Genomic DNA, 13,708 nt, shown 5'->3' with positions numbered 1-13,708 from the left:
GCTCATTGCAGGGGTGGTTAGATTATACCTTTAAGGATTCCTTCTAATTCAAACTTTCTAATTATTTCTACAGCTTTACAGGGAACTAATAGCATGTAACAAACAAGTGTACTTTATTTCCATGCTTTCATACCCATGTACTTTTCTTTGCATGTACAAGACCTTTTCATTGCTTATGCTGTCAGGCTATTGCAGGATGTATTATCAATAGTACACACTCTACCTTTTCATGGTCAGCATTTTCTCTCAGAACCATAACTGCTATGAGATCCAGAGGCACCTCCTTCATGTGTAAGGCTGCACATGATCCGATCACCACATACCCTTAAAGACATGTATATTCCTGTATCTGTTGACCTGATTTAAGTGAGCATGTCTTAGAAATTAAAGTAACCTGGTTGGTTTTAATATGGATTTACTACAGATTTTTACCAAAATAAGAAAAAAAAAATCTGCAGTGTTTTGGCCCCTAGTTTCAGAGGCAGTTGGTTCATCTGCACATATTTTTGAGATTACAACATTAAAATACAATGATGCCAGCAGACTTTCAGTTAACAAGGAAAATGTCATGGCCCAATAAAATGGTGGTAGAGAGAGGAAGGATCCACACTGCTTTTGTGGCACAAAAGTACTGTTGCTCCCTGAGGATCTGCTTTCATGTGATTGCTGGCTCATTACTAGATTACTCGAAGCTCTACTGGTAAAATGAAACTAGCACGCGGGGCAGAAGAAGAAACCATCTGCAAGCACATCATGTGGAGCTAGAAGGGGCTGTAATGGTGGGAAAGCACAAGGCAGTGGATGACTCCTGTTGCCTGTGTTAATAGACTTAAATGGACTAATGCTGGTTTAACCTTGCATACAAAAAAATGAAAAAGCTGTGAGGTCAGACTGAGACCTAGCAGTGGGAGACCTTGATGGACTTTTCAGGGCAGGAAGAGCAGAGAAAGCACCAACCCCACGGGGAAGGTGTCCGGCAGGTGTCAGGTCCACATCAGAGACTCCTGTGGCTGGTAAAGGAGAGCACTCACAGTCCCACTGGTGACTGTGACCACTTCTCAGCAGGGAACCTGTGCAGCAACCAGCTTATTAAGTGGGAAAGACATTAAAAGAAAGGATGGGAAGCACAGGACATGGAACTGTGGGGTTACACCAGGCAGACACTGTCCTGACCCCTCTGCCTTGTCTCCCCTGTGGGGTTTGCTCTGCCCTGTTAATACAGTTGACAGCCCCACTCCCAGCTCTGCCACTCGTACTTCACATAGAGATCCCTTCTCCTTCTCCTTCCCCGTCCTTTCTCCCTTCCTTTTCCCTTTCCCCCGGACCCTGATCTGACCTGATCTGACCTGACCTGACCTGATCTGATCTGACCTGATCTGACCTGATCTGACCTGATCTGACCTGATCTGATCTGATCTGATCTGATCTGACCTTTCCCTTCTTTCCCCCGCCTCTGCCCAGGCGCCCCTCCTCCTCAGCGGCTCGCCGGAAGATGCCCTCACCCACCTAACCGGCAGCAGGGACGCTATTGGCAGAACAGTCCGCTGGCTCCGCCTCTTCCCGGATCACGGGGCTCCTGCTCGGCTTCAGCGGGCGCGGCCGTGCTCCGTAGCTGGGAAGTGTTTGTCAGGCGCTCGGTGCGGCCGTGCTGCTGTCAGTGCCAGCCTGCACGCGGCTGCCCCCCCCCCCCCCCCCCCGCCCCGCTCGCCCTTCGCCATGCACCCGCGGCGCCCCGAGGGCTTTGACGGCCTGGGCTACCGTGGTGGCGGTCGGGAGCAGTCTGGTCCCGGCCCCAGGCCCTTCGGCAGTGCCTCGGAGCTGGGCCACTGGGTGACCAGTCCGCCCGACATCCCTGGCAGCCGCAACCTGCACTGGGGCGAGAAGACCCCGCCGTATGGGACGGGGACCCCATTGGGGGGCGCCGGCCTCAACGAGGAGCCCAACCTCGGGCCGGGAGGCCCTGGCGCCGGTAAGGGAGGGCTCGGCCTGGCCCGGTGAGATAGCACGCCTCTCGCCGTTCCCTCGCTTCACTGCGGCCCCCACTCCCCCGTTAGCGGTGACCAGCTGCGCCGGGCAAGGGCGAGCGGGCGGCGGTTGGAGACTCATCCGTGGCCTGGCTGCGTCCGTACCAGAGCTGTCTGGGTGTGTTCGCTGACCTCCGCCGCGCCGAGGGGAAAGTCCTTTAGAAGAAGGAGAGCCTGTTGCACTCCAGCACCCGCTTTGCGGTGCAGCAACGGGTAGTTTACACGCATGTGTGATTGAGAGTGCAAGAATATGCCCTGTGACTTCTGGTTAAGCAGCGTGTGGTCAGCTCCCTATTGCTTATGTAAAGGGTAAACAGAAATACTCCACTTTCTGTAAGGGCAAGAACTACCACTGGGTCTGACGGTATATATTGTTACGATTTAATCATTGTTGATGTTTTAGACTTTGTGTCTTGCGGCTGTTTTACTGTGCCTTTGATAAAACGCAAGAAGTACAGCATGAGCTGCTTAAGTAAAATCCTTCCCCTATGGTAGTAAAGGAACTGTGAAACTGGTGGAATTTGAGGAAACAGCTATGTTCTTTTCCAAAAGTTGAGCAGAAACCCTCATCATTTAATGTCTTTGTAAAACTGAGGTGAGTTAAGACAAACTTGCTAAATCTAGGCTACTGAACATTGTCCTCTAATTAAAATGATGTTATGGAGCATTTCAAATACACTTAGGTAGGACTTTTTTTATGAAAGACTATCTGAAATGGAGTTGTTGCAATATTTTTTTTTTTTTTTTAGCGTGCGGTGGCTTTGCTCAGGTGTTGTAATGAGTGCAGCCTTAGCTGGACTAAGCATTGCTTAAAGCACCAGTTAAATATTCTTAAATACTTGGACTCCACTTTTGGGGATGTTTTTGTCTACCTGCTTATGGAGGTTATATTTGATTCTTGTTTCTGCGTTTTGGAGGACTGATAAGGAGTTGCTCTATCACTGAGTCCAGCTTCTGCAAGTGGGGAGAGTTCCTCCTCTTAGAAGGACTGCCATGTCTTTGTGGAGCTCCGCTGATGGTCACTGAGCATTAATTTTCAGCTCCCTTTACAGCTCTGATACTCTTCTTAAAATCTTTTCTGATAATACCCAATATGCAAATATCTGCCTAATAACAGACAACAGAGAATTTAATCCATTACTCTTGCGATTTTAACAGTTCTTTAGTAACTAGATTTTTGCAAAGGTGTGGAGGTAAAGACTTGAAAGGTCACTTCATTATGAAGTTTGTTACATCAATGACTTTCAGTGTTAATTTTCCCATTTTCTCTCTTTTTACTATTTTTTTTTTTAGTTAATTTCACCTCAGATATCTGAATATATGTTTCAGAGTTACAATAAACTGTCATACTGGCTAACTTTTTCAGTGATTGGTTTGAGTTAGATTTTTATACGCTAAAATATTCTCTCTTTCCCTGTCTACTTTCTCTTTTTTATTTTTTCGTCTATCTGTTTTAAGACAAGAATTAATTATTTATTTAATTTTAGTAAAAGCATGTCTCAACACAAATGCAGTCCAAAGTGCAAGCATTCGTAGGGGGATAATTTTTTTGTGCATGTGCAGAGCTGCCACAAATGTTGTGGTTTAGTGCCGTAATTTTCTGAAGCAAGTAAATAAGTACAGTAGAAGAATATTCAGATCGTATACATGGCATTTTCTCCTGATTTGTGATTATCACTGCTGTATAACCTGGATTTTTTTTTTGTTTGGGTTTTTTTTTTTTTTTCAGATCAGCTGAACAGGTTTGCAGGCTTTGGTATTGGCCTAGCAAGGTAAGAGTTGTGTAACAAATTTCGGTGACACAGAATTAGTAAAGCTATAGTTGTCCATTGATCCCTATGCATACTTTTGCGTTGTGTTTTTATGCCAGTAGGCTTACACAGTTGCAGTGGCTTTAGAAACCTACTGCCTGCAATCCATGCAGGTTTCTGTTCTCCTTAACTGAATTGTTTCCCCAGATTACTTGATCAGCAGTGACTATAAAGGAACAGGGTTTTGTGTGGTATGCACAGGTTATGCTCTGTCAGAGTGATCTGAAAATTAACACCAGAGCACTGTTTTCACATTTGCCTCTTCTATTAATATTTTTTGGTAATGTGAATGTTTCCTAAAAAGATGAAAATGTCTTCAAGTATATTGCAAAGTATTCTGGAATAGTAATGTTGATGTAGTCAAGTAGTCCAATAACCATTCTGTATTACGGTGACATTGAAAAAGTGGTGGATTTTAGCATGCCTTTATCAACATTTTCAGAGCTTAAATTGTCAAGTGTAAGGATCGTGATAAATTTAGGAGGTTTTTGTAGTATTCTTGGTCAGTCACACCTGATTAGGTTTTTTTCGTCAGTGTACTGATGCAGCTTGTGAAGAGGTGGAAGGTAGGGGTTTTGTCTTGAAAAAGTTGTGACTCACAGTTGTTGACCTGAATATGAGACTTCTCAGGGAAAAGTTCTTCTTTCTTCAGAATATGAGAATGCTTGTGTCACTTATCCAGTTAGACCAACACGGAAGCTATGTCAGTTGAGGTTCTTATAGTGTATTTCTACTTGAAGAAAAGGACCTTTTACGTGACCACCAGCCGTTCCTGGTCCTTACCCCATTGTTACCACCCTTGATGCTTATCAGAGCCTCTTTTAACCAGTTTGACTCACTGAAATAGAAGACAAAATTGATGCAATGTTTTGCTGTTTGATTTGGGTTGATTTACCTGGGGGCTAACTACTTATGAAAGGCAGCAGACAGCAACTAACTGGACCAGAGAGGCAAGAGATAAAGAAGGAGGACTAGAAATGAAGAAATGAACGTTTTTAGCTCATAATGAGTTGCTTAAATTACATCATCCCACCTTATGAAATTGCTTGTCCCTCTTCTCCTACTGCTTCCCTTGCAGTGGCTGGGCTTGCTTATTCAGACCCCTTGATAAGCCTGTTCAGTTTGTTAAAATAGAGTTGATGGGGGCACTAGAACTAGTCCTCCCTAACATGTAAAGGGTTGTTTCTCTTCTTTACAGCTTTATCAAGGTGGTTGAGCTCAGGAGAGTATCAGCACGTGAGTAGAGCAGTAGGGCAGGAGCATGTTGATCTCCTTCAGGAAGAGAGTTGTTAGCATGGCTCAGTTGTCCTTTGAACTATATGCTTTGATTTAATCAAGTATGACAAAATTTTCCACATCTTGAACACTATGGCCACTAGATGTAAAATCAGTATTTGGAAAAACTCTACATTATCTAGTGAATTAATGAGGCATTTTGAATGGATACCTTATAGCTTACCACCGTATACTCTATGTTAAGAGAAAAATAACAAGCCTTTTCTGATAAATTTATGATGGTTTCCAATGCTTTAAACACACTTTTCTTTTAAAGTTTATTTACAGAAAATGTGTTGGCACATCCTTGCATTGTTCTACGTCGCCAGTGTCAGGTATGTCCTTTATTTTACTTCTTCCAGTCATAGCTCCTGCGTACCTTGATATTGCTGAGTTTTCATACTTTGTGGAGTGTGAGGGAGCCTTACAAATCTTAGGGAGATGCTGCTGTATTAAAATGCTTTTATCTGTAGCATATGTTTTCCATTCTGAAATTTAACATACCCTGAACATTCTTCATTCTTATTTGGGCGGTGGAAAATGTATTACAGCAAATGTTTCACAGTCTGCAGGGCAGCTTCTAGATCCCCAAATACAAGCAAGATGCTTTGTTTCCGATATTTTCTGGCTCATGCTTGCTTTATTGTTTACATTTTCAGCATATCAATACAAGTTAGGCCTGTTTCCCTAACACAGTGAGCATTTATTTATGTTTTGATCACTTCAGCTGGCCTTTACAGAGATGAAGTCCTTATATTGGAAGTGCTTTTTCCTGTACGGTTATAAAATCACCAAATGTGTTTGTAACTGTCTTTATTTATATTTTCAACAGGTTAACTATCATGCTCGGAATTATCATCTCACTCCCTTTACTATTGTCAATATTATGTACAGCATCAATAAGACACAGGTCAGTATTTGGTGTCAGGCTCTATCTGAGCAGTGAAGGTTACTATAACATGCTAGTATATTGACATCCGTAACTCTTTCTGTAACTGATGGTGAAAAATATGGCCATTGTAAGGATTTGTTATTTTTATGGTGGTAGAAATGTTTCAAGAAGATGACTGTAAAATCTTTTTTTTTTTTAATAGCATAGTCTTTAGTGGGGAACATTTGCAGATGTTAGAAAATAAAAGACCCCTGAAACTTTTTTTATTAGTATTTGAAACAATGGTTAATCTTTATGTGAATAAATTAATTATCCAAATTACTGCTTCCAGCGATAGAGTGCATGAATTTCCAGTTCTGCATGGGAATGGCAATCCTAAAATTCAGAAGACAGCAAAAAAAAGACTTCCTGGGTTTTATACAGATGTCCTTTAACATCTTGTTCATAGAAAATGGTGTTAAACTTATAGTGCAGAGTATTCACAGTAAGAGATATGCCTCCAAAATTGTTGACAACTGCTTGAAATGACTGAAAAACAAAGTTTCTTCAGAGATGAAAATTAGTTTCCCCTGAATTTGGCAATAATGTAATTAATGGTAGAATTGTAGTCCTGTGCAGTTGGAATTTGCTGATATTATAAAAATCAGGTTAAAAGATTTTTGAGTTTTATGTTGCAAGAATCAAAATGTTGCATGTTCAAAACACAGGGTCCAAGAGCCCTCTGGAAAGGAATGGGCAGCACTTTCATTGTTCAGGGCATAACCCTGGGAACAGAAGGCATCATCAGTGAATTTACACCTTTGCCAAGGTATTGCATGGGGGTTTTATGTACTGATTCTAACAAAATTATCATAGGTTGTTGATTTCAATTGAAAATGTTAGAACTGTAAGGCTGTTTTGAAAAAAATTACTTGATTAGAACAGTCAGGTACTGAACAGGTGTTTTCAGCATGGTGTGGTTGCCTTGGCAGACAACCTTGTAATTAATAAATAGCGAGATACTTCCTGTGCACTTTGTATGTTTGGTACGTTTGCCTGCTGGTTTGTATAGAACTAGCATCGCATGTTGGTCTTCAGAAGGATTCGTAAGTTCGTTTTTTGTATTTTGGTTTGTATTGTGTGACACTAGCAAATACCATGTCTAAGGTAAAAAGTCATAGTTTCATTAATCTAACTACTGTTATGATGCATGCATGTATACTAATAAAAGTCTTCAGTTTCTAGCGTTTGTCAAAAGCATTATCAAGAGCATTTCATATTTAAATTGTGTAGAGTGTATGTTTAAGCTTTTTGGTCAGGTGTCTCACACATAACTGAAATTCATAGGCATTCAGTTTTCTCAAAGTGTGACTTGTTCTTGCTTTTTAAAACCTGCTGTAGAAGACCCTTAAGTTCAAGTGTGATACAGTGGTTTTATTTTCATAGTTCTGATTTCTGTTAAATGTGAGGAAGGATTTTTATCTTGTCGGCCACTTGTTCAGTGGCTTGAAAAATAAGCTGGTGCTGCTGCGAAAAGAAGCAGTCCTTTCTGCTAGTACTTGCTTATTCCTTCCTCCATCTTACCCCCATCATTGCGCCAGCACGGTATGTGAACAGCCACAAAATGAGCTGGACTGGGGAAGTGATCCAGCTAAAGCATTTGTCTTGTGTGTGCATCACCTCATGCAGTTTTCTACAGGATGCTCTCCGTTTTTAATCATAGTGTGTATGTTTGGGCTGTCACAGGGAGGTGAATGTTACTGCTTACTACAGCAGTGCCAACAAATTTGGTTTAGAATGTTATTTAACTGCCTTATCAAACTCCAAAGAACAACAAAGTGAGATGTCAATTCCACTTCTATACCATAATATTATGAAATATTCCCTCTGGTTTAGGAGAGGGCACAGAAATGGGTGTTAACACTTTCAAGTTGCATTTGGTTCTGTACTAGACAAACTCATTCCGTAATTGTTCTCTCATTGCAGGAATAGTTACATATAGTGGATTGACAGCTTAGTCTTTCACACATTAGTTTGGCTGGTTTCATTTTCCACATCTTTGAAGTAGTATGGTTCAGTGGATGTAATCCAAGTGTCCAAAGTGCATAATAATAAGTGCTCTTCCCTTCCTCTTTAGTAATTGATCTATATATTTGGAAAAGTGATAGCTACTGGTAACATACGATTTTAGGGAAAGAGTAGAGTTTCTTTCTTTGAAGTTCTAACTACAGGCATGGGTGAGTGTGATTCCTGGACAGTAATTGAAGCTGAACACCTTATAGCTTATTAAAAATATACAGTTTAATGTGTCCAAGATTTCAGACAAATGTATTTTTACCTCATAAATGGGGGTAAATACATTGGTATTTGAGTGGTATCTTGAGCTGGGTGGCATTACACTTTCTGTCAAGTGGAATGTAGTTATGTTTGCTGTTCCTATTTTGAAGTGCATATTTAGAAATACTACTTTAATGGGACTTCTTTTAAAGTCACCTTTGTGTTAAACACAGGTTTTTTTCCTGTTTTACCAGGTAGTACTAAAGCCAAAAGTCTTAAGTTTGTACAGAATTAGTATTCAGCTTCTAGTCTGACCTGTTCTGCTTGGTTTGGTCTTGTCTGTGTCAGATGGTGACTTATGCTTTCAGGAAAGAAACAGCAACTGGGTAAACATAACATCAAACAAAAGAAGCAGCATAACCAAACCAAAATGTAAAAACAGGTGTGTTGACAAAGGAACCCTAGTGAGATTTTAAAATAATCTGGTATTCCCTGAGAATGGCTTGAAGAGTTAGTACATAAAGATGCAACACTCTAAAGCAGTAACTGTGAGAGCTACATACATTTTAATCATTAAAAGCTTTTTTTTTTTTTTAATAGAATAATAGGCCCAAATAACTTCTAACATTTAAGCATGATTTATTAAGTATGTTGCTGCTACATCTTTCTGCTATGGGAAATCTTGCAAGATAAGCTGATAGTAGTACAGCAATATGAAAACTGGGTGTTGATACCTGTGGAAGAAATGCTTGAAAATAATGTGTTCTTACTCATGTTAAGGCAAATACTTTTCTTTTTAGGGAGCTTTCACATAAATGGAACCTCAAGCAGATAGGTGGACACCTTCTACTCAAAGGGTAAGTATAGCCTGTGTTACTGCCTTATGTCATTATCTAAACATTAATGAAACTGCTAAATGTGCATTAGTTTTGTCTGCAGCTATGGTTACTTGGTGCTGATAACAATTTTCTAATTTGAGGTTTGGGTTGTTGGGTTTTTTTTGAACCATTTTGATTGCATACACCACTTTCACAAAATATTCTCTCATACTAATCCCTGTGCCTGTATAGAATCTGACAAATTTAAAATATTAGATTCTTTTAGTAATTAAATTATGATAGCCGAGAGATGTGAATCAGCTTGGTCACGTGGAAATAGGATTTAACAGAATTTCAGACTGAAGTGTGTCTCAGCTTGTTGAAGTGCATTTTAATCATTTAGTTAATTTTCTCTTGGGCATGATTTGGTAGATAACTTCGTCAAACTTAAGGTGCATAGTTTGCTATATCTGTAGTATTGTCATGAGCATAATTCTTGTCTGGTTCATTTCTACAGTTTAACACATGTGGTAGCAATGCCTTTTTATTCTGCAAGCCTGATTGAAACTGTACAGGTAACTTACATATATTTACAATGTTAAAAAAGACACTGTTATTCTTTAGCTTTGGATTCAGGTTTATTTTGCAGTTGTTGCATTTGTTTTGCCTGACACTGTATGACTGATTTTTGAGATTAAAAGTATTTACTATAATAGGTATATTAGTCATACTATTTTAAGTTTAAATCTGACATTAGAAAGGACATTTAATATAGATAGCTGGAATATGCTGTACTAATCAGTCCAGGGAGGCAACTTGGCTCATCAGATTTACATTATATTCCTGTGCTGCAAGAGGACAATGACCAATAACAAACTATGAAAGTTAAAGATTCTGGGATTTGTAAGTAACAGTGTTATACTAATTTTGGTTATCTTATTTCTGGTAAACCATGCTGTTCAACAGTACTCTTTTGATACACTTCTTCAAGTAAATATATTTCATCAAAATAACTGTAAATGGTAGAAATTTGTAGCTGTCACATTACTGGTTTTCTTTAGGTTTTCAAACCACATGGTGTCGTGTTTGACAAAAGCAAAAATTTGAAGTGCAGTGACTATAATGGTATGGGGGAGAAGAGGATTCATTAGGGGTTATGATGCTTAACTTGTTCTTAAAAGTGTGGAACAGCACTATATTCTTAAGTATTTGAATGAATTTCTCTTCTGTGCAGACTGATCATGAAGGCTTTGCAGGCTGTTAGTACTTTCCCAGAGTACTGAGGAATGTTCTGATGGTTTATCCAGGCATCAGGTCAGGACACAGTCAGCAAGGACTTGGAGCTGGGCATTGAGGAGAACTCCCAAATCCTGAATTTTGGATGTACCAGAAATGATAAAATATGGAGCTTGTAAAAACATTTTAAGGGGAAACAAGGTCCTTAGCTTAGTTGTACAGTCATAGGTGGAGTATAATGGAGTGAGTAATTGCTAAATGAATTGTTTAGTTTCACTACATGAACAAAATAATTATCTTTTTTCTAAGAGGTAGCATGGTAAAGAGTGCTATTTTAGATGCAAATAATGGTACAGAAACATGAGCTGAACCTATTAGATTCATACTAAAAATTATCTGTAAACTCAACTTTAGTTATGGAAGTCTTTATTATGCACATTCAAGTTCAAAAACTGGAGTTACAGTCCTTAAATAAAAGGACTTTTGAATTAGATATACTTCTCTGTCATTTTGTTCTGGAAGAAGGTGTTTTCAATACATGACTGTTTTGCAGACTGACACTTTCTACCAGTAGCTGAGAAGTTGAATTTCTTTGGTAGCACCACAAATAAATGAAATGTACATTAAATAAAGACTCTAGGATGGGTTCGTGTTTTAAAAGAACATGTACTTGAGTGTGATCAGGTGTTTTGGAGCAAAGAATTTGTAGCAGTATAGCTTTGTAGATAACAATAGCATGCAGATGTCCATAAAAGAATTTTCTGTTTAGCAGTGACAAAGTGTCGAGGTGGGTGTCAGTATGGTTTTGAAATTGTTATCACGGGTTGTAACTATTCCTTTTTGCTTGTAGAGTGAAATAATTCGAGATAATCCTGGCATCCTGGACTGCGTGAAAGAAGGAATTGGCAGAGTTGTAGGCATGGGAGTACCCCATAGCAAGCGTCTTCTTCCTCTGATGGTCCTGACTTTTCCGACTGTTCTACACGGGGTTCTTCACTATGTCATCAGTTCCATCATCCAGAAGCTTGTTTTGTTTGTTCTGAAAAGGGGTAATTCCCACAACCTTCCACCTGAGGGCTCTACTTCCATTCAGAGCATGCTGGATGCTTATTTTCCAGAACTTATTGCTAGCTTTGCAGCTAGCCTTTGTGCTGATGTCATGCTTTATCCACTGGAGACAGTTTTACACCGCCTTCATATTCAAGGGACACGCACAATAATTGACAATACAGACCTTGGCTATGAAGTGCTTCCCATCAATACTCAGTATGAGGGAATGAGAGACTGCATAAATACTATAAAACGGGAAGAAGGAATGCTAGGTTTTTATAAAGGATTTGGAGCTGTTGTGGTACAGTATACATTGCATGTGGCAGTTTTACAGCTTACCAAAATAATTTACTCAACACTGCTTCAGAATGTTTCTTAATCTGTTCTGGTGTGGATTTAGCACAGTGGGTTTAGGTTAGAGACTTACTAACCTAACTGTTGTTTAAAATGGCATAGAAAATTAAGTTTGGAGAATCCATTCTGTGGATGCTCCTTGCACTGTAAAGGAACTTGTTTTAAAAATGGGGATATAGATTCCTAAGTGTAATTAAAAAAGTACAGTTTAAGTTCCACATTATAGGCACAAATTTTATATATAATGTGCAGTCATTACAGAAGGGGATAGATTTCAAATATGGCTGGAGTGAGGATTTACCTTTCCTCTTACTGGTTAACTGAATTAAGGAATGGATTATTATGAATTCTTAGTATATGCTTTATAAACATCACAACTGATACTTAATTTGAACTGCTTGCCAGTTCAAATGGTCTTGTTCTCATATGTTATAAGAACTTTCAAGTCAGAGACTGATGGGTTTACTGGTCTTTTAAATATGTTTTCAACTTCACAGTTAATGGCGCTGTAAGCAAAATAGAAACTGTAAAAGTAACTTACACATAAATGTCTTGTACAGATCTGTGAATTATTACATGTTATTTTGCTGCAGTGTGGCAGAAGATGATGAAGAGGAATCTTTTGCTTTGTACAAAATAACAAAAACTTCGGTTTGGGCAAAGTTGCAGAGAACACAAATTTGGCTGTCCTGCAGTTTGTTTGTAAGGCTTACAGTAACTAAAGTGTGTGAATAAAGCAAATTAGAAGCTGATGTGTGCATAAGTGCCGCTTTTAGTCAACTTTACACTTACAATTTCAGGGTTTAGTTTTACTCTGCTACTTTGTTTAAGAGTAGAATATTCATACAAATGGATGTACTGTCAGTGCTCAGAGTGTATAGAAAGTGTACAAAAATAATTGGCTATTTGTTGAGTTTCTCTTTTTTAAGTTCACAAATTTGTGCACCATTATCTATTTGTTATTTGGCACTGATGTATTTCCTTCTAAAGTCTCTGCTGAATTGTTATTTGTGGAGCAGAAATAAGTCTTTTTATGTACAAGTGGACAACTGAAATGTACAATTTTTGCTCTCCTCCCCTAGTACATCAAGACTTCCAGTCTGAAAATTATTTCTTACCTTTCGGAATAATTTAGTCCTTGTTTTCATCAGTAGATACCTTGAAAGTTGGGGGAGGGGAAAATGTTTTTTAGTGAATAAATCTAGCAGGTGGAGAGTCACTTTTAAATTGTATGAGAGGCTGCTGCCTTTTTCACACTTTCATGTTCCAAGTCTGTCTTTGTGAATAGTGTAAATTGATGTGCATTATAATCATTGTATAGTAGTTATCACTTGTGGAAACAGTCATGGCAAACATAAAAGGTGTTGCTGTTTGTAAGTGACTAAATCGCGTTCAGCTCTACATTATTATTATAACTTCCATGTATTTTAAATGCAGAAGTGTTGGAAAGTATAGTGGAAGTATAATTGGGAACTGGTTCATTTGAAATATTGTTAATTGCAAATTTAGTGTATATAATGGAAGCAATTAAATAAAATGAAAATTCACTGTAAATATTTTGAAGTAATTCACTGAAGAGGCATGTAAAGAAACCCCAATTTTTGTGTTATATTTTATTGTGTAGAATTCTGAGGGGCTTTTTGAAGTTCCTTAACTTTTGTGAGTGCCAGAATATGTTGAATTAAACTACATGCAAGAACTTGGGCAAAATATTAGAATCCTAGGTTGTGTTTTTGAAGTTTAAATGAGTATGAAGACAGCCATATCAGAGAATCATCCAGATTAGAAATTATCTTTGCAGGTCATCTAAACCAAATTCCTGCTTTACTCAAGGACAACATTGACTTGAAACCAGATTGTACAAGTTGTTATACAGTCAAGCTTTTAATTCCAACTTTTAATACATAAACCCCATCCTTTTCCAACGTGTTAGATTCACTATTCCATCACAGTTGCCTTGAAGCAGTAACTGAGTGCATGTTGGAGACTTAA

General features: G+C 38.9%; 1 protein-coding gene across 1 annotated transcript; it reads left to right on the top strand.

Annotated features, from left to right (window-relative positions):
* The first annotated feature begins 1,707 nt into the window (after positions 1-1,707).
* Positions 1,708-13,270, top strand: SLC25A46 (solute carrier family 25 member 46). Its single transcript, XM_005142074.3, has 8 exons — positions 1,708-1,969; positions 3,754-3,796; positions 5,388-5,445; positions 5,943-6,020; positions 6,710-6,810; positions 9,059-9,115; positions 9,594-9,651; positions 11,163-13,270. Exons 1-8 carry the CDS (start codon positions 1,717-1,719, stop codon positions 11,739-11,741), a joined length of 1,227 nt encoding a protein of 408 aa, XP_005142131.2. The 5' UTR covers positions 1,708-1,716; the 3' UTR covers positions 11,742-13,270.
* The last annotated feature ends 438 nt before the right edge of the window (positions 13,271-13,708 follow it).

This window comes from Melopsittacus undulatus, chromosome Z (assembly GCF_012275295.1).
Source record: "Melopsittacus undulatus isolate bMelUnd1 chromosome Z, bMelUnd1.mat.Z, whole genome shotgun sequence".
Classification (NCBI taxonomy): domain Eukaryota; kingdom Metazoa; phylum Chordata; class Aves; order Psittaciformes; family Psittaculidae; genus Melopsittacus; species Melopsittacus undulatus.
This window is presented reverse-complemented; position numbering and strand designations above follow the sequence as displayed.